At 38.1% G+C, this 20,001-nt stretch overlaps 1 protein-coding gene across 1 annotated transcript in view; it reads right to left on the bottom strand.

The window, feature by feature from the left end:
• CPED1 (cadherin like and PC-esterase domain containing 1) overlaps window positions 1-20,001 on the bottom strand; it is a 311,055-nt gene that overhangs the window by 10,152 nt on the left and 280,902 nt on the right. The window contains exons 19-22 of the mRNA XM_036247475.1: window positions 14,191-14,411; window positions 13,833-13,934; window positions 13,349-13,436; window positions 7,506-7,652 (exon numbers count right to left, since the gene is read on the bottom strand). Coding sequence (XP_036103368.1) covers window positions 7,506-7,652; window positions 13,349-13,436; window positions 13,833-13,934; window positions 14,191-14,411 — 558 coding nt within the window. The remainder of the gene's footprint in view (window positions 1-7,505; window positions 7,653-13,348; window positions 13,437-13,832; window positions 13,935-14,190; window positions 14,412-20,001) is intronic.

The following is a 20,001-nucleotide window of genomic DNA, read 5'->3' as shown; positions in this document are numbered from 1 at the left end:
CTGGCAGTCTCTTTGTTCATCCTCCAATTAATTATCAATCTTAAGAGAGAGATCCTAATATAATTGATCTTACCACCATTCAATACAGGATGTTCCCTTTAGAGCAGGATTTTGTACAAAATCATTTTAGAAAAGACTAAACTCTCTTCATCCTTACCAGGCACTGATCTCTAATCTAATCACCTATAGAAAAGGCCAGGGTTCACTTGCAGATGATGGAATGAGCACTAATTATTTTATTGAAAAAAAAAAAAAAAAAAAAACCAACTGTCTAGAATCACTTTCCTAAAAATGGGGTGGAAGTATGGCAGGCAGTGAAAGCTCTGTGACCCCATTAAAAGATTTTGAATGAGAACTTTGGATTTGAAGTATAGAAATATTATCCTGGTAGGGCATGAAGGATGAATTCGAGTAGTTGAAAGTGAAGGTTGCAGGAGGAAAATATTACAACAGTCTTAGGAAAATAAACGATAGGAAAGAAGAGACCCTCCAGCTCACCTTGTTCATTTACCAGCATGCTACCAACTATTCACCAGTGTCCTTGACCTGATCCTCTCTCACATAATTAGGGGCCTTGTTCTAACAGTCCTACTCCTTCCTGTATCCTTCATGTTTTCCTTAGTATTGATAATTCCCCCTCTGACCAGAGACTGCCCTTAGACCATTTCTGTTCTAAATCCAGTATCTTTCCCGGCTGGTGTGGCTCAGTGGTTGAGTGTCTACCCATGCACCAAGAGGTTGCTGGTTTGACTCCTGGTCAGAGCACATGCCCAGGTTGTGGGCCTGATCCCCAGTGGGGGGCATGCAGGAGGCGGCCAATGGATATTTTCTCTCATCGATGTTTCTATCTCTCTCTCCCTCTCCTTTCTTTCTCTCTAAAAATCAACAAAGAAAGAAAATTTTTTTTAAATAAATCAATCAATCCAGTAACTTTCCCTATTGCTTATTTTTACTTGTTGAAAGGCTTTACTAGTCCCCTTTTCTCTTTTCTATTGTGGTCTAATTTCTTCCCACAGTATTTTACCAAAACTATTCTTAATTTGATCAGAAAGGACCTTCTCAACGCCCAAATCAACGATTAGTTAAAAATCTCTTCTTAGTACATCTACCTATTACATTTGACAACATCATCCCTGTTTTTATTTCTAGTTACAAATATTCACTGTTTAGCTTTCCATGGCACCCACTCTGCTACAGTTGCCCTCTAACAGTTTACTTTCAAATTCAAATGCTCCTATTTTACCAAACTGCTTAAATGTCAGTATTTCCAAGAGATCATTCCTTGGCTCTTCTTCTTCTACTCACTTTCTTTGGATGATCTATTTTTATGGTTTAAACTAGTATGTATTTTCTGATTACTTCCAACTTTTTATCTCCAGCCCCACCCTGTCTCTCAGGCTGCAGACTCTCACTACCTGTGAGAGATCTCCACGTGGAAGTCCTGCAGGCATCTCAAACACAACTTGTTCAAAAGTGAATTTATCATCATTTCTTAAACTGGTACCTTTTCAGTTATTCTGTTTCCATTGCCAGTGAGCTCTCTAATGTATCACCTAAGTAGGGAGTTATCTTTGATTCTTTCTGATCCCTTATGCCACAGATAAGATCCAGAGCTTGTATTTGTCTGTTTCTCCCTTATGCTTGCTGTCTTTGTTCTCGTTTGGGTGAGCCTTTATCACCTCTCACCCGACTTTTGAAAAAAGTCTCCTAATCTCTCTCCCTGACGTAGTCCTCTTCAAATCTTCCCTCCTCACTGTTATTAGATTTAACTCTTTGAAACAAAGGCATGGCCATCTCGTGTCTCTCTCAAGCCTTTCATTGGTTCTCTATCACCTACAGGATAAAGTCTAATCTGTTACCATGATCTGACCCTAGCCTACTTTTCCAAATCCCCTTTTATAATTGATGTTCTACAATATACAGAATTGCTTGTGATTTGCTGGGAACATCAGGTTATTTCAAAGCTACTTTGGTTCACATTGTCCCATAGGGTTGGAATGGCCTTCTTTAGCCATCACCCTATGACCTTGACTAGGGTCTACTCATTCTTTAGCAATCAACTTGGAAAGTTTTTAAGGGGAGTTTCACTCAGTGCTCAGATTGGAGTAGGTACCTTTCTTGGTGTTATTATAATATCCTTTTGTATCTCTAACATGTCATTTGACATATTGTTTCATAATATGGGTTTCTATGTCTGACCCTCCAACTACAATATCTGGAGGGAAGAGACTGTGTCTTACTTATTTTTGCATCACCACTATGTAGCTCAAGAACTGGACTCATAAAACAAGCATGAGATGATTAAGAATAAAAGGTCAAGGCAATTGGAACAGAATAGAGGAAAAAGACTTGGGAAAATCTTTAAGAGGTATAAAGGACTTGGTAACTAGCTGATTGGAGGCTGTTAGGGGGCTGTAGAAAGATAAGAAGGAATAAAGGGTGACTGTAGTTTATAAATAACAGTACAACAGAATAAATTTGGAAATATTTTTTCTTTGGGGACAAGTTTAGTTTGAGATGTTTATGGGAATTTCTTTTCTGCCTTATTTTATAGCAGTTCATATGGTGCTTACATAGACACTGAAAAAATTGATGAATTATATTGCCATTACAATGTACTAATTTATTAAAAATAGCCATGTTGATAGTTAAATTCTGGTATCTGCTATATAAATAAGCTAACCCTGTTTGGGTCAATTGTTCTTTTTTCTCTATAAGTCATTATTTCAGTTTTTTTAATAGATAAAATTAAAGACCTTTTTCTTCAGCATATTTATGGTAAACTTTTAAAGTCTGAAATAGAAAGAAAAAACTTTAGGCCCATAATACAGAAAGAAAACATTTCTAGGCCAGATGAGTTTTTGTTTGTTTCATTAAGATTAAATAATAAGTATAAAATAAAGATCAAATAATAATGGAAAATCATCTCTGACAAATAACTGAAAACCTCTTCTTTCTATGTGCCAGAATCCAAGGAAACCTGCTGGCATCGGTGCTGTGTGGCAATGCCAAGGGCTTTTCTTTTCTTTTTTGCTGAGTCAAAAGGTATAAGTTACATCTGCCAGGAAACAGAGATAATCATATGAGGTCTGTACAACTGATTAGACCAGTGATTTTCAACTGGTGTGCCACAACTAATTTTAAAACATGCAATATCTGACTATTTAGTCAGGTTTCTCTTAGATTGTCAAATAAAAAAAAATGACAATAGCCAACACAATGAATCAAAATTATATATATTATTTTGTCAGATTGGCAAAAAAAAAAAAAAAAAATTGATGTGCCACAGAATTTAGTAATTAGTTTATGTGTGCCATGAGATGGAAAAGTTTGAAAATTGCTGGAATGGACTTATTAATAACAATTGCTGGAATAGACTTATTAATAATCACATAATAATTACCTGTGGATTTTCGCCTTCTGCAGCTAGGTTTGGGCTGATAATATTTTTATATTCTTTCCAGGTTTTAGATTGTTGACAGTAGGAGTTTGCCACATAACTAAAAGCACCATTGAAAACCACTCTTGGGCAAGAGCTATCTGGATCCTGTTTGTTGTTCTGCATAAACTCTGAGAAAACAAAATTCCATTTCTACCCATGAAGAGATACACCTGCTTTTCTCATCTGCGGGAACATTTTAGTCAAAACTGATGCACACCAGTTGGGAAATTGTTTATAGATTCATGGTGGCAACGTATTCTCTTTTGGTGCCTTGACAGATGAAAGAGACGCCCAAGGCCTTTCATCTCACCTATGGCAACAAGAGACCACTGGAGTAGGTTTGTTATGTCTATGATCAAATTCTCACCACAAATCAAAGAGGACACATCAATATCTTACTGTAATGATTATACCAGTCCTTCTCAGGTATCTGTGAATAGATTGTGGGAATGGTTTAATTGAACACCAGAAGATACAAGGCTCCCAAACTAAAATTCTTAGCTCTAATACAGCTGATTTTAATTCTTGCAATTACTGTGTGACAGGTTCCTTTGCCAACTCGTAGCTGAGCACAGGGGAAAATATGGTTATTATTAATGAATTTCTACACTTTAACATATTTTGTATGAGACTAATAATCTACCATTTCTGGCTTGCTACATTTATCATCTATCTATCTATCTATCTATCTATCTATCTATCTATCTATCTATCTATACACACACACACACACAAATATATATATATTTTTAATTGATTTTTTTAGAGAGACCTGGAGAGAGAGACACATGAATCAGTTGCCTACTGCATGTCCCCTATTGGAGACTGAGCCCTGACCAGGAATCAAACGGGGACCTCTCAGTCCATGGGACAATGCTCAGTTCACTGAGCCATACCAGCAGGGCTCATCAAACCATTCTTTGCGAGAAACTAGATTTTCTTGATTGTTTATAATAAGCTAAGGTGATTTACGATGTTGGGCGATGATTTTGAAAGATTATAAATATCTGTGTCAGAACTAAAAAGTTCCTAAAGTACAACTGGTAGAAATTGTTCAAAAGTTAAGCAACAATGATGTTAAGTGATGAATGAGTTTTGAGACTTTGTGATGAAGGGAGTCAGTTGAGAAAGATGATTTTATCATCCCCGTATGCTAACTAGACAGGCTAATGCTCCTAGAAGTATTTCTTCTTGAACATGCAAACTTCAGAATGGATAACACTGCTCCAGAATCAACTGAGATAATTTGGAACATACCTATATAGCCTGCCTCCATGACAGCACACATTAAAAATAAGGTGTTTGTTTTTTTTAAAAAAAGAATTTGTACATGGTTCCTGCACACCCAAAAATCATAAAATCAAATAAGTGAAATAGTTTTTCCTGACATGCTTGTCATTATTACACAATTAACAACGGTTTTTGTTAGTAATACTTATATGCCAGTTTTCTAGTTCTGATGATTCAGAGTCTTTTTTGTAATTCTCAAATTGTATGACTATTAGTGTCAACTGGTTGTTACTGTGGCAGGAGATACATGAAATGCAATCATGTGGGAAGGGCATCTTCTGTTTTTAATTGGAGCCATGCTGAAAATCACTGAGGGACTTCCTTTTAGACTTTAAGAGCACTAAAGCTGAAAAAGAAAAACAGATATCCTCTTCCCAAATACTAATTGAAGACATATTATGCAAAAATAAGTAAATAAATATCTCCTAAAAGAGACAAAAACCTATCTGTATGTGATCTTTTGAAGTCCTCATTTTCTGTGAGTTTGGCAACTTTTGGCTTGTTTTCTGTGGCCAACTCTGATTCTGGGCTGTCTCAGCTGCAATTTCATGATTTCTTCCTCTTCCAGGCTACCTGCTCTTATGTTTCTAATTGTTGACATTTTGCAAATAGGATAGGCACCCTAAGGGTGTTTTATTTTCTTGTGGAAAAAATAAGCAGACACAGTATCCTACAGCTTAAAATCTGGTCTGCAACAACATGGAAAGCTCCATGTTGCGAAATCAAAACTTAAAATGATTTCTATTGTGGGTGCATGGCCTCAATTCTCTGAGATGCAGTTCCATTTTTTTATACAAAAACATGGTTAGTAGAGCATACAGAAGAACTAATGTAGTATCAATAACTTTTGAGTATTCATAAAAATTTGAGGACCAGGATATCTTAAGGCTAAAAAATAGGATTAGAAGAAACCTTTAGTTGTCATCTCACTAAAGACTGAATCCTTGTTTACAAAAGAGGCCATGCAAAAAAAAAAAAAAAACAATAAATGAGTGAATCAATATCTGACAGGATGATCAGAGACACTCTGCTTTGAAGTTTCAGCTGAAGCTCCTGAGACCTAGAGCAAACAGTAGCCAAGTCACTTCATATTCCAAAGCAATGTCTGGACAATATATGCAAATCGTGCAAAAGTGTGGACAGCATCCAGTTTTGCAAACCCTTGTTTCATTAAAAGAATTGGGAAATGAAGATGAAGAAAGAATGAGAATTTTTCCAAATGCTTTGTGGTCTTCCTCCCTTTTGGAGAGCTGCTTCACCCTTGTTTCAAGCTAAGTGTGAGGGGGCTTCAAGAGACCAACTTTGAGAGATGGACATGTGTTGTTTGGGGGTCGGGGAGCATTAGGACTAGAATAAGACACTGGCTAAAGTTCAGCTTTACTGTGAAAGAGAAAGTAAGAGAGTAAGAGTGAAAGTGAGAGCGAGAGCAGGAAAGAGAGAGAAAAGAGAGAGGGCTGGGCTGGGAACTAACTGTATTTCTAGCAACAGCTGAGCAAGGGTGCATGGGTGCTTCTTGTGGACCAAATGTCAGCAACTGAATATAACAAACATCGTGCCATTTTGAATATTGTCCAAGAGGAGGCCAGGAGGGGCAACATGACCCCTTCCAACAGAGTGATGGACAATTAGGAGTCAAAGGGCCAAGAAAGGAGAGCAGCCGTGAGCAGCATTGATTGGCCTTTATCCAGGAAGCTGTCTTTGGAGGGGCCTGGTGGGAGCTGTCTTCAAAGGCACCCTAAAAAAGAAGGAATTAGCCTTCTATACCTAGAGAGCACATTGATGATTATGATTATGCCAGTCAAGTAAGACTGTTGTTCCCCTTAACATCTCCTTCTAACCTGACCCAATGAAGAAGGGGCCGGAGAAGAAAAGTAGCAAAGCAAAGTAGGAAAATAGGAAAAAAGTCCCCTGCTCCCTCTCTCCCACTTCAGGGTTTCGAGAGCCAGGCAGTTCTGAGCTAGGGGAAGGAAATAACTTTATGTGAGCATAAGCACAGGTCTGGGCAATTTTTGTACTGAAGTGATGTTCTTCTTATGCCTTAAAATGACTGGGGACCTTTTATTATCTGAAAGTGGTTTTTAAGTTATGAAATTTACAAGATTTGATTCAAGTGGTAGCGAGGAAATAATCCACAGAAGGGCTTGAAAAGACAAGAGGGAAGTGGATAAATTTATTTTTTTGTTATCACCTTATCAGCTAAGCCTATTTAATTACTAATTACAAGTAACATAATTTTCAACACTGGGGAGAAAATGACTCAAAAGACAAGCCCTCCTATTGTGCATTGGCTAAACCAAAGGAGGAAGATCATTCATTAGTTTAGCATATTAAATAGTCTGGATTTTCACACTGCATCCACTAAAGACATCTGCCACTCTCTTTGGACACAATTTCTTGGGAAGAGCTCAGAGTCCCTTAGACAAGGCAAATGCTCTCCGGGTTGCCATCCTCATGCTTGCACTGAACAACGATCCCAGTTGTCAAGTGTCTACATAAGCACTATTTTTAAAAACAACTCATTCTAACAAAAATTAATTAATTAATTTTAAAAAAAGAGTTAAAATAAATAAATAAATAAAAACAACTCATTCTGTACAGCCTCGAGTTGTGATTACTACATGCTTCGGCTGAGTGATGATGAACACATCATTTAATCTCCTCCTGACATGGTTTTTTAATGAAAAATAAGACTGATAATGTTATTAAAAAACAAAACAATAAAAAATTTAAAAAATTTATAAATCTAAAAAAATCAGAAAGCCAGAATAAATACCTCATGAAAATGGCATCCACAGGATCCCTGCAAAAACTCTTTGTATCGCCCCATTGTTATAGTGAATGTGTCGACCACTTCATAGCCATATTTTTTTGCAGTATCCAGAATAATCAAATTTTCTTTCCACAAGTTCTGAACTTCACTCTGTATTGCAAAGCACAAGAATGAGAATTTTTATTAAGTGTGTTGTTTATGATTTAATAAATCAGGAAGAAATTGTGTAAAGGGCAACATTTTTACAGATTGGTCTTATTTTGAGATAAAGAATTTATTTCACATAAATTTCTTAAATAAGGATGTGCTTTAATTTTTTTATTCAAAACATAATTATAAACATCTGTGTATATATAAAACAACAATACCTAAATATTTACAGTGACATACAGTTTGAAACTTGCCCAGCTTTCTTTTTTAATTTAATTAATTTATTTTTGTTATAGATGTTTCTCCTTTTTACCTCACTGATTTCCCCCTCCCCCACCCTCCCCACCCTGTCCCCAGCTTTGTTGTCCAAGTCCATTGTTCATGCATACATGCATATAAGTTCTATGGTTTATCTCTCCCCCACCTCCTCCTCTTCTGGGGATTGTCAGTCTGTACCCCACTTCCACATCTCTGGGACTACCCCATTCCTCAGACTGTTATGTTTATTATATTCCACAAATAAGTGAGATCATATGATACTTGTCTTTCTCTGTTTGGCTTGTTTCACTTAGGATAATACTTTCCAGGTCCCTCCATGTCATCTCAAAGGATAAAAGATCTTTCTTTCTTACAGCTGCATAGTACTCCATTGTGTATATGTACCACTGCTTTATTATCCATTCGTCTACTGATGGACATTTGGGATGTTTCCAGATCAGTGATGTTGAACATTTCTTCATATGTCTCTTAGCCATTTGTATATCCTGTTTAGAAAGGTGTCTATTTAGGTCCTCTGCCCATTTTTTTAATTGAGTTCTTTGTCTTCCTTTTTTTGAGTTGTATGAATACTCTATATGTTTTGGAAATTAACCCCTTATCTGATGTATCATTGGCAATTATGGTCTCTCATATAGTGGGTTCCCTTTCTACTTCGATGATTGTTTCTTTTGAGGTACAGAAGCTTTTTAATTTGATGTAGTCCCATGTGGGCGAGGGTGTGGAAAAAAAGGGGACTCTAGTACACTGCTGGTGGGAATGCAGACTGGTGCAGCCACTATGGAAAACACTATGGTGTTACCTCAAAAAGTTAAAAATTGAACTGCCATCTGACCCAGTGATTCCACTTCTAGGAACATACCCTAAGAAGCCTGAAACACCAATCAGAAAGAATATATGTACCCCTATCTTCGTAGCAGCACTATTTACAGTAGCTAAGATCTGGAAACAACCCAAGTATCTATCAGTAGATGAGTGGATAAAAAAGCTGTGATACATGTACACATGGAATACCATACAGCTGTAAGAAAGAAAGATCTGTTATTTTTTTAGATGACAGGGAGGGACCTGGAGAGTATTATGCTAAGCAAAACAAGCCAAGCAGAGAAAGACAAATATCACATGATCTCACTTATTTGGGGAATATAATGAATTAACAAACTGATGAACTAAATTGACCCAGTGAGGTAGAGTACAGACTGACAAACCTCAGAAGAGGGGATGTTGGGGGTGAAGCGATAAACCACAGAACTTATATGCATGTATGCATAATCAATGGACATAGACAACAAAGCTGTGGATGAGGTAGGGGGGATCGGGAGGAGGGTGTCAATGGAGGGGGGAGGAGAAACATCTGTAACAAAAACAAATTAATAAAAATAATTTTTTAAAAAAGTAGTTACAAGTGCCCATCCGTAGATGAGAGGATAAAAAAAGCTGTGGTACATATACATAATGGAATACTATGCAGCTGTAATAAAGAGAGATCTCTTACCCTTTGAGATGACATGGAGGAACCTGGAGATTATTATGCTAATCCAAATAAGCCAGTTAGAGAAAGACAAGTACCACATGATCACACTTATTTGTGGAACATAATGAACAAAATAAGCTGATGACCAAAATAGATCCAGAATCATGAAAGTAGGGAACAGACTGACAAAGCTCAGAGGGATTGGGGGGGGGGGGTAGAGGGAGGGGAGGGAAGAGATAAACCAAAGAACTTATATGCATATATGCACAACCAATCAGCATAGTCACTAGGCTAGGGAAGGCAGGAGGAGGGTGGGAGCAGGAAGGAAGGAGGTCAGTGGCGAAAAATGGGGGACATCTGTAATACTTTCAACAACAAAAATGTTAAATGAAAAAAAAAAGTAGTTAGGTTTATTGCTCACAAAGATCCTTTGAAATATTGAAAATTCTCAATTTAAAAGCCAAGATCTAAAATCACAAATGTTATCTCTATCTATTTTGATTTTTATTCACTTATTCCTTTGAATATTAATTAGTATATGTTTTATGATTATCCCTGTGCTGAGGGACAGGAATACAAGAGTAAATAAATCATGCTCCTTGCTCTTAAGACAATACATTCTAATAGGAGAAACAGATATGTGTACATTTACCAAGCCTTTCATTGTGGACAAATATACCAAGCTCTTGCTAGTAGAGAAAGGAAATAGCTCTGCCAGATGCAAGGGGACAGCTGGACAGAGAGGCTTCCAGTGGTGGCTCTGGAGCAGACACAGGTTTCTCAGTGGGTGGGGATGGGGAAGGAGAGGAAGGGAGTGTGCTTCTGGGAGCAGCAGAATTGGGTGCTGGCTTCAGCTGCTGCTTCTCTGGGCCATAGTCTTTCTTCCCTCCTCAAGGCAAGGATGGCGCTCCATGGGAGTTCTGGTTCAGGTCTACTGTCAAGAGGAGGAACTCCTGTACTCTAGCTCCAGGATTCCTCATCAGCTTGGCCAAGACTTTTTCAGACTGACCTGTTATCTGAGACTCTCCCTATATACTTCATCATTCTCCCACACCCTTCATATCAGACACATTACAGCCAAACCAGATCCTGATACATAGTGGGATCAAAAAATATTTGGTGCAAGTTTGAGTGATACACACTGGGTGCTGGAGTCTGAAAGTCTTCTTACCTACTCCTCTTCCCTTCAGCCTTCCCAGGCACTCTCCCACATAAATCCCTTTCTCCTGCTAATCTCATCTTACTGCCTTTTCTTGGCAAACCCATCCTGACAAAGAGAGGGAATTGCACTCTCTCTGCTTTTCCTAAAGAACAAAAAACTTTATTTTCCAGGTGAAAATGCAAATTACTTCCATTTATTAATCCAAATGCAAGGTAAAAGAAGCAGTACAAATATGTCTAGTTTTCTATCTTCACTGTGCTTACATACTTATTTTTATGTGACATTCAAAGAAGACTGTTTCCTTTAAAATAAAAATAGTGACTAGAAAAGGTTCATAAAAAAGAAATATGGAAGAAAAGAGACAGATGCAAATTTTGTCTGAGCTATCACATGAAAAATGATGCTCAATGTTGTTTGTAGGCTTTTCTTGTCCAGTATAAGCATTTTCTCAATTCTAATATGTCTAATTATGAAAGGTCCATGGAACTTTATAGTAAGTAGTTTCTAGAGAAAGTTTTCCAGAGAAAGGTCAGTTCTCTAGGAAATAGACCCTTAGGTGGAAATTCGTATGCAGGGGACTAGCATGAGAGTGTTCATGGAATCATCACCTACCTATAAGGGAAAGATGTGGTTGCAAAAGAGGCTTTTGTGGACCCCACTGAGGGTTCTAGAGGTGGGAAGGACATTCTGAGATAATGGCTCAAATTAAGAAAAAGGGATGAGTCTTGGTACCCTGCACAGGCAAGTTGGTTTTCTGCAGCAAAAGGCAGTTTCTGCTGGGATTCAGGTGTGAGTCATCATTGGGCCACATTCCCAGCAGCCCAGAGTAATGGAATGTCCTGAAGGGGCAATCTGGGAGCAGCCAAATCATACAAAGTACCACTTACTCATTTAGGCATAGATATTTTCTGAGTTTACTGTCTGTTGATAACTTTGTTGCCTTAAGGGTACCAGGATGAACAGTGAAATCCTCCCTTCCTGGTCCTGCTCTCACAGAGATTGTAGCAGGGCAGACAGGCAACCAAGGATTGTATTTGTTGAGTGACTTGCATGAGACACAAGACAGTATTATAGGAGCTCATAGTAGGAATAGACAATCAAGTCTAGTGTGCCCATTAAGTCTTCTCAGAGGAAATAACATTTAAACTAACACTTTAAGGGTGCTTGGACATTACCCACGTGAAGAGGTGGTAGGAGAGTGGGCTCCAAGAAGAGGAATAGTGATTTCAAAAACCTGGAGGTGACTGAGAGCATGACGTGCTTGACAAGCTAAAACATGCTCAGCATGACTGAGCTCAGTGGTGTTGTGAGAGTGTGTGTGTGTGTGTTTGTGCAAGTGCTTTTATGTACATGTGTACATATATAGTGGGAACAAGAGATAGTTTACAGAGGAAAGCAGAGGCCAAGTCTTGGATGGCCAAGTGAGCATAAGACAAGAAGTCTATATTTTCTGCTTCTACTGCTATTAGCCTTTTTCTTTTCTCTCTATTGTTTTCCCCACCCTTTTGTCCCATCCTCTTGTGTTCACTCACTTACAAGGACCAGTGAACACCATCAAAGCCCAGGGAGAAGCATGATTTTTAACACAACATCTAGTACATAGTAAGAGCTGAAGAAATGTTTGCTGTCTGTTGAGATGAATTGATTCAGTTAGTAACCTAAATATAAGTAATAGCCACAAGTACTACAGTTGCTGTGAGGAGCTGTAGTCAAAGAAGCAAAGTAGAACTACCAGAGTCCTAAAGAAGAAATTGCAATCTTGACCTGCAGCCTTCAGATAACATTAAAGGAGATTCAACTCAACCCGTAGCAAAAATGATCAAAGGACCCCTCTTCCAATCCTCAACAGTCTCAAACTCTTCAGGCTACCCTAGAAGCTAAATACCTCAACTCCTTAACCCCCCCTAAATCCAAGGGGCTGGATTTGGAAGCTCTACATGGCCCACTTTCTACTAGTTCTCCTACCTTTGTATCATAGAATTGGCATCCATGCAGACACAGTTTCAAGAAAGGAGAGGGTGGTTGTGTAATCTGTGCTGGGGAAAGCCAGGAGCACTAAACATTGACACAAAAATAAATCTCACTTGGCTTAAGTATTAAATGGCAGCTTCCTGTCTTCTCAATTCCCCGTGCTCCCGAGCTCCCCTGAACAATCATACACAAACTCAGCTGCCAAGAACTCTCCTAGCTTGAACAAGAATAGCTGGTCCCCTTACCTACAGATGTTGTCTTTCTGCTTTTTTGTGAGACTTCTATTCAGTGTTGAGACTAATTTACTATCTAAGAACTGGCAAAGCCTTTAATTCCTTTAATTTATGAGTATACAACAGAGGAAAAACTAATGACACTACTTCAAAGATGATTTTTTAAAGCAATCAGTCAGACATCATCTTCAAAAAAGCCACTCTTTCCCAAACTATTCATTGATACTAACAATTTCATTTGTGGTTTCAGCATGAGCCTGTAAAGGTGTATGAAACATTCGTAGAGTAAGGAGATACCCAAAGCACAATCTCTCTCATATATCCACAGTTCTTATTTTTTCATAGTTTGACACCTCCTTTCTTCTTTTATGAATTTAAAGCATTTATAACACATTATGGGTTATGGTCTCCTTATCTCCAGGAATAATTCTAACTGATTTGAAATAATAATTCATAAGTATATTATTTCCTTTGACTTTTATAAAGGTTGCTGAATATTATGTGGTACCTTTTCATCCTTGTTCAGACATCAGCAAAGATAGGGAGCATGAGGGTCACGGCCTGGAGGAAGCGGCCTTACCTGTGTTAAGAAATGCACTCCATCCACTGGCAGATGAAATCCGATTCCCAAAGTTTTTATGATCACAAGGATATTGAGTAAGTTTTCCCTGTGAAATAATTAGACTTCTAAGGTCAACAAATTCAATTATATTTCTAGAAGTTTGTGTTTACATAAAAATACAGTAAAATTCTTTTAGAATGTGGTAATTAGCAGATAGGATTAATTTATCATTTTATAGATTTGATGTATATTTGTTTTTTGTGTGGATAGAGTTTTATATGTCAGTGGGAATGTTTTTATCCATAGTAAATGTAAATTTGAATACTGAAGAGCCATCTTGTGATTGGATACAAAGGTATTTTGAAATATTTAAAACTAGACTTTAAGTACTTAATTCTAAACAAGTTGGTCTTTAAATAAAATCTTGATAAAATTCAGTCACATCAAGAGTAATTTTTTTTTACTTAGAATACTAATGACAATTATTGTTGCAGAAATGTACCTCTTCAAAACCTTGTGAATAATTTGCAGATGATTGGAATTAAGCCACTGAACACCACCAACGACCAATATAGTCTGGCCCGAATTCTCCAGAGGACGTGATCTGAAATCCAGAAAGAAAAACAACACATGTTGCCTTGAAACAGATGGTAAATATTTTAACAGCATTGCCTCACATTTCATTGAACCATATCTGGCATCCCGATCACAGGACCTCTTTGTCACTTCCAACTCCTTTTCAGACATATTACCCAGGCTTTAAGCTTTTCAACACATTTGATATAAGGTGAGCAATTATGACCACTAGTAAAACATCAGTGCACTGTGGCATTATGCTGTGCATAATAGTTCCATTGTACCTTTGCAAGAGATGCTCAAGTGCTTTTTCAAACGTTGGTCTCAGTGAAGGGCTTATCCAGAACTGAGGATAGTAGGAATAGCTGATCAAAGTCTTCCCACCATTGACATTGTGATAGAGTTTAGTGCCATGCACCTTCTGCCATTCTTGCAAGGTTTCGTTCAGTCTTTCAATCAGATAGTACATTATCCCTCTGTTGGTTGAATCGCCAATGAAAAGAATCTATAAATTAAAGAAAAAATATTTGCTTTCAAATGTTTGCATGCTGTAGGATATAACATAAAATAATTTGTTGAATATTCATAAACCCTCAAGTCTAAGTGTCTGAAGGACAGCTGTCAAACTGTTAGAAATGATATTCATTATATTCTTCCCCAAACCTGTTTATTTTCCTTTCTTCCATATTCCTAGAAATTACATAATCAACTGACACACTAACATGTTTAAAGCTTTATGCATCAGGTTATCTTCAATTTCTCTATCTCCCTCATGCTCTTTACTTTTTCATCTAATCAACTGGAATTTTATTGATTCAAATAGGCACAAAGTAGGTTAGGGCTATAAGAATACTTAAGAGAGTTTCCAATTTCTTTTTATTGTATAGATGAGCAAACTTGGAATCCACAGGGGTGACATAGCTCAGTAGAGGTCATACCACTACCTAAGAAAAGAGCCACAGGACTAGGATCTAATTTTCTGAACAGCTGTCTATGTCCCAGGGTGCATATCTTAGTGTCGTTTACCATGGAAGTCTCTCCTTCCCATTCCCCCAGCACGACCCTGCTTCAGGCCCCCATTGCTTCAAAGTTGTGCTATTGTTAATAACACTTTCCTAATGGGTCTTCTTTCTTACACAATGGCTGCCCTCTAATTCATTTTGCACATAGTTTTACAGGAATACCTTTCCAAATGTCTAGCTCTGGTCATCTTACTTCCATGCTGAAAAATCTTATTGGATCCTGTTTCCAACAGAATCAAGTCTAACCTCCTTAGGATCAGCTAACATTTGCTAAATTTTTATTTCACATCATGCTTTGCTAGATGTAGAATTCTCTTGAATATTCAGAATTGTGAGCTTTGAGTCATTATTTCTCTTTCACACATGAGCAATTTGAGGTTCAGAGAGACTAAAGTTATAAATCTAGTTAATGGGGAACACAAGACTCGAACCCAGGTCCTTGAACTCTAAGTGCAGGGTCAATGGCTTCGTCCTCTCAACACTTCCTCTCAGATTCCTACTTTTTCACTGAGGCACTCAACAACATTTGTTTTTCCTTGTGCTAATCCATATGCCTAGAAAGCTTCTCCCTCTGCAACCCCACCTTAGTAAATGCTACACAACTTCCAAACCAGACATAAACATCCAATGCCCCAACCAGAGTGATCTTCACTGTTCTCTGATTTCATGACAATTTTTACTTTCATTGCAGATTTTATCAAAGACTACATAAAATTTTGGCTCTTGTGTCTGTGTCTTTTTTTCTCATATCATATCAAGAAGTATTCAAGGTTAGAGTCAGGGTTAATGTCTAAATTCCAATTTCCTCTACAGTAAAATTGCATGAACTTTAAAAATATTTACTGAGCCCAGCCAGTGTAGCTCAATGGAATGACCATGGCTCCATGGACTGAGAGGTCCTAGTTCGATTCCTGATTGGGTCACATGCCTGGGTTGTGTGCTCAATCCCCAGTAGGGGACATGCAGGAGGCAGCCTATTGATGTTTTTCTCTCACATTGATGTTTCTATCTCTCTCACTTCTTCTCTCTCTAAAATATCAATAAAAACATATTTAAAAATATTTATTGAATTGAAAGTCAAATGGACTTTTGTTGGAAACAATCTCTTTAATGTTTTTTGATACATTTTATTTTGTTCTGTCTTTTTTTTTCTGTCTTTATTGAAATTTCTATTTCCGTTAGTCTCACACGTACTTCTGATTTTAACAGCAGTCATTGCCATAATTCTCAGGCACTACTGCATTTGTCCATCCAAAGCAAATTTAGTGAGAATTTGCTAAGATTTATTCTTTCTATGGTAAGTATATTTCAGTAGCTGTGTGATGAAATCCAGGAAGCATCTGCAATTTGCCTTCAAATCAAATACTGTTACCATAAGCATCATCAAGCTAAACCAAATACTATAAGGTGTCAAGTCCTTAATCACTGATCCTCTCAGTTGAGTTCTATTGGGCGCAACAAAATTTCAGTAATAATTTGTGAAATCACTTAATATTTTTCTTACTAGATTTGAACTATAACTATTTCTGTTTGTTTTTCTGGACAAGATTTCTTATTTTTAAAAAGGAACTTTGAAAAGTCTGGAAAGCTTTTCATTTCAGATATTAGTAAGTATTTGTATTAGACTGCTGGGCTGTCAAAACAATGTACTACAGATTGGATGGTTTAAACATACTTTTTTCCCCTCATGATTCTGGAGGCTAGAAATTCAAGATCAAGGTATTTACATGGTTGGCTTCTTCTGAGGGCCTTTCTTCTTGGTGTGTAGATGGTCATCTTCTTCTTGGGTCTTCACACGGTCTTTCTTTATGTGTGTGTACCCTAATCTTCTTGTTTTATAAGGATACCAGTCATATTGGATTAAGACGAGCCCATATGACCTTATTTTACCTTAATTATCTTTTTAAAGGCCCTCTCTTCAAATATAGTCACATTCAGAGGTACTATGCATTAGGACTTCAACATATAAATTTGGTTGGGTAAGGACACAATTCAGCTCATAATACCATAATGAGATCTAGCTCTTAAAACGAATTGCCACCAGAGTGTTCTCTTACAGGTTCTTTTTATTTTAATATCAAGATGCAATCCCTCCTAGGGTATTTCCAGGCAGCCAGTAAGATCACTGGTGTCTGTACTGTGGGCTGCAGAGAGATGTACAGAGTTTTATTTTATTTAATCAAAGTTGCTGCATGTTACTAAGAGAAGAAAAATTCTAGATTTGTAGTCTTTTCTGTGGATTAGCTGAAGATACAGTCCACCAAACCATGTCAGAGGCAAAGTCATGTTTCAGAATTCTAGGTACTGTTACTTATTAACTAGATCATCTGAGGCAAATTTTGTGACTTCTGCCAGTTCATTCCCTTATGTGCAACAGAGGAGTAGCAATAGCTGTACCTTAAAGGATTCCAATGAGATTAAAATACTTATATTATTCTTGGCACCATGAATGTGGACTAGCATTAGGACAGGGGAAAGGCAAGCGGTGTTTTGGAGTGCTGCCAGTGTGCTAGGCACTTGAAATTCATTAGCTCATTAAAAGGATGTCAGAGAAAGCAGGAAATGCCTAAATCACAACAGTCTCTGTCCTGTCTTATCAAACCTGCTATAGAATTTGTAGGGTTAATGGTGCAGCCGAAGCTCTAGAAAAGAGATTACCACCCTGCCCAAGCCAGCGTTCAGAATACTGTCAAGTCTCCATTGCTGATTAGTGACTAACAAGAGCTACATGATGGGAGAAGGAAGTGTCACCACCCTCAATTGCAAAACAAATTCTTCTAAACTGCAAATACCTAGATAGCATGTTTCAAGTCTAGTAGACGCACTCTGGGAAGATAGTTTTCTAGAGAATTATTTTATCCCAGTGCCATTCTATTCATGCAAGAGGGAAATGATAAATTATAACTAAAATAAAAATGCAGTTGTGATTTTAAGATTTCTTGTCCTGTAGGTGAAACAGTTTTTGTAAGAGATTAATTGGTATTCCTAACTAAATGATGTCTAATTTCAAAATGTCAGCTTTTTTTAAGTGCACACACACAATTAAAAGATATCAAGAATTAGAGTGGTTCTTTTCAGTCACATGATTCATATTGAATCTTTATCTCTTTTAGGTCATTCAATTTGATTAATTATTTTAAAAGAAATTTGTAGGTCAACTTCTACTTTAAAAGGTCTAAATAACCATAACAAATATTTTTTTTTTATTGGTATATTAGCATGGTATATCTTTCTTTTCCCATTCAGATGGTATTTATTATTGCTGTTGAGTATACAATTCTTTAAGTCAGACATGACGTATCAAGAAATAGAGAATGAAAAGGTAATTTTCAAGATGGTGGGGTAGGTAAATGCGGTATCGCGTCCTCCCACAACCACCTCAAAGTTACAACTAAACTACAGAACAACCGTCATTCAAAACCGCCTGAAATCAAGCTGAATGGAAGTCCTACAACTATGGAATTAAAGCAGCAGCCACATCGAGACTGGTAGGAGACGCAGAGGTGAGAGGGGCGGAGGCGCAACGGGCTGGTCCCACACCCACGTATGGAGGATAAAAATCAGGAGGACACCTCGGCTGGGAAGGTCCTTCCTGAGGACTGAGGGGTCCCCATCCCACACCAGATGCCCCGCTCAGGGTTCCAGTGCCAGGAAGAGAAGTCCCCATAATTCTGGCTGGAAAAACCAGCAGGAACTAAGGCTCAGGGAAGCTGACACGGCTGGAGCCACAGGCAGCTCTTTAAAGGGCCCATGCACAGACTTATCGGACTCTCTCCCTCTAAGCTTGGAGGGGAGGCAGCTTGAGGGGTACCAGAGACATACAGGGAAGAACTGAGCTGTTTGGCACTGGAGCGAGGGCTGGAGAGGGGGCTTTCTCCGGGACAAACGTGCTGTCAGAGGCCTTTGTTCCTTTGGTGAGCCCTTCCCTGGGGTGGCAGTCGCCATACTTGGGACTCCAGTAACCTGGCTCACACTGGTAGCCCCGCCCTGGTGACTCCCTGAGGCCCCACCCCACCCAACTTTCAGGCCCACCCAAGCTGTTGCCACTTGATTAACCGTAGGATTGGCCTGTCTTGGATCCTGCTTCAGGTTTTCCTAAATTCTTTCAAACAAGCAGCATCTGATCTCAGATAGCCCCATACTTCTCATTAAGTAACACACAGAAACAAACACAGAGAGGCAGCCAAAATGAGGAGACAAAGAAACAGGTCCCAAATAAAAGAACAGAACAAAACCCCAAGAAAATTAAGCGAAATGGAGATAAGCAACCTAACAGATGCTGAGTTCAAAATACTGCTTATAAGGATGCTCAGTGAACTTAGTGAGAACCTCAGTGAACTTAAGGAGGGCCTCAAGAGCATAAAAAAGGACAGTCAGAAATCATGGATGCACAGTTAGAATTGAAGGAGGCATTAACTGAAATAAAAAATAATTTACACAGCTTCAATAGTAGAGTACGTAAATCCAAGAAGCAAACCATCGATTTGGAACATAAGGAAGCAAAAAATGCCCAATCAGAACAACAAAAAGAAAAAAGAATACAAAAAAATGAGGAGAGTGTAAGGAGCCTCTGGGACAACTTCAAGTGTGCCAACATTCACATCTTGGGGGTGCCAGAAGGAGAAGAGCGAGAACAAGAAATCGAAAACCTGTTTGAAACAATAATGGCAGAAAACTTTCCTAACTTGGTGAAGGAAACAGACATACAAGTCCAGGAAGCACAGAGAGTCCCAAACAAGATGAACCCCAAGAGGTCCACACCAAGACACATCATCATCAAAATGCAAAAGGTTCAAGACAAAGAGAGAATCTTAAAAGCAGCAAGAGAAAGGCAGCTAGTTACCTACAAGGGAGTTCCCATAAGGCTGTCAGCTGATTTCTCAAAAGAAACTTTGCAGGTCAGAAGGGAGTGGCAAGAAATATTCAGAGTGATGAAAAGCAAGAACCTACAACCAAAATTACTCTATCCTGCAAAGCTGTCATTTAGAATTGGTGGCCATATAAAGACTTTCCCAGACAAGAAAATGTTAAAGGAGTTCATCACCACCAAACCATTATTATATGAAATGATGA

The sequence above is a fragment of the Molossus molossus genome, unplaced genomic scaffold, assembly GCF_014108415.1.
Source record: "Molossus molossus isolate mMolMol1 unplaced genomic scaffold, mMolMol1.p scaffold_m16_p_7, whole genome shotgun sequence".
Taxonomy (NCBI): Eukaryota; Metazoa; Chordata; class Mammalia; order Chiroptera; family Molossidae; genus Molossus; species Molossus molossus.
Note: the sequence above shows the minus strand (reverse complement) of the source record. Positions and strands in the feature narration are given on the sequence as shown.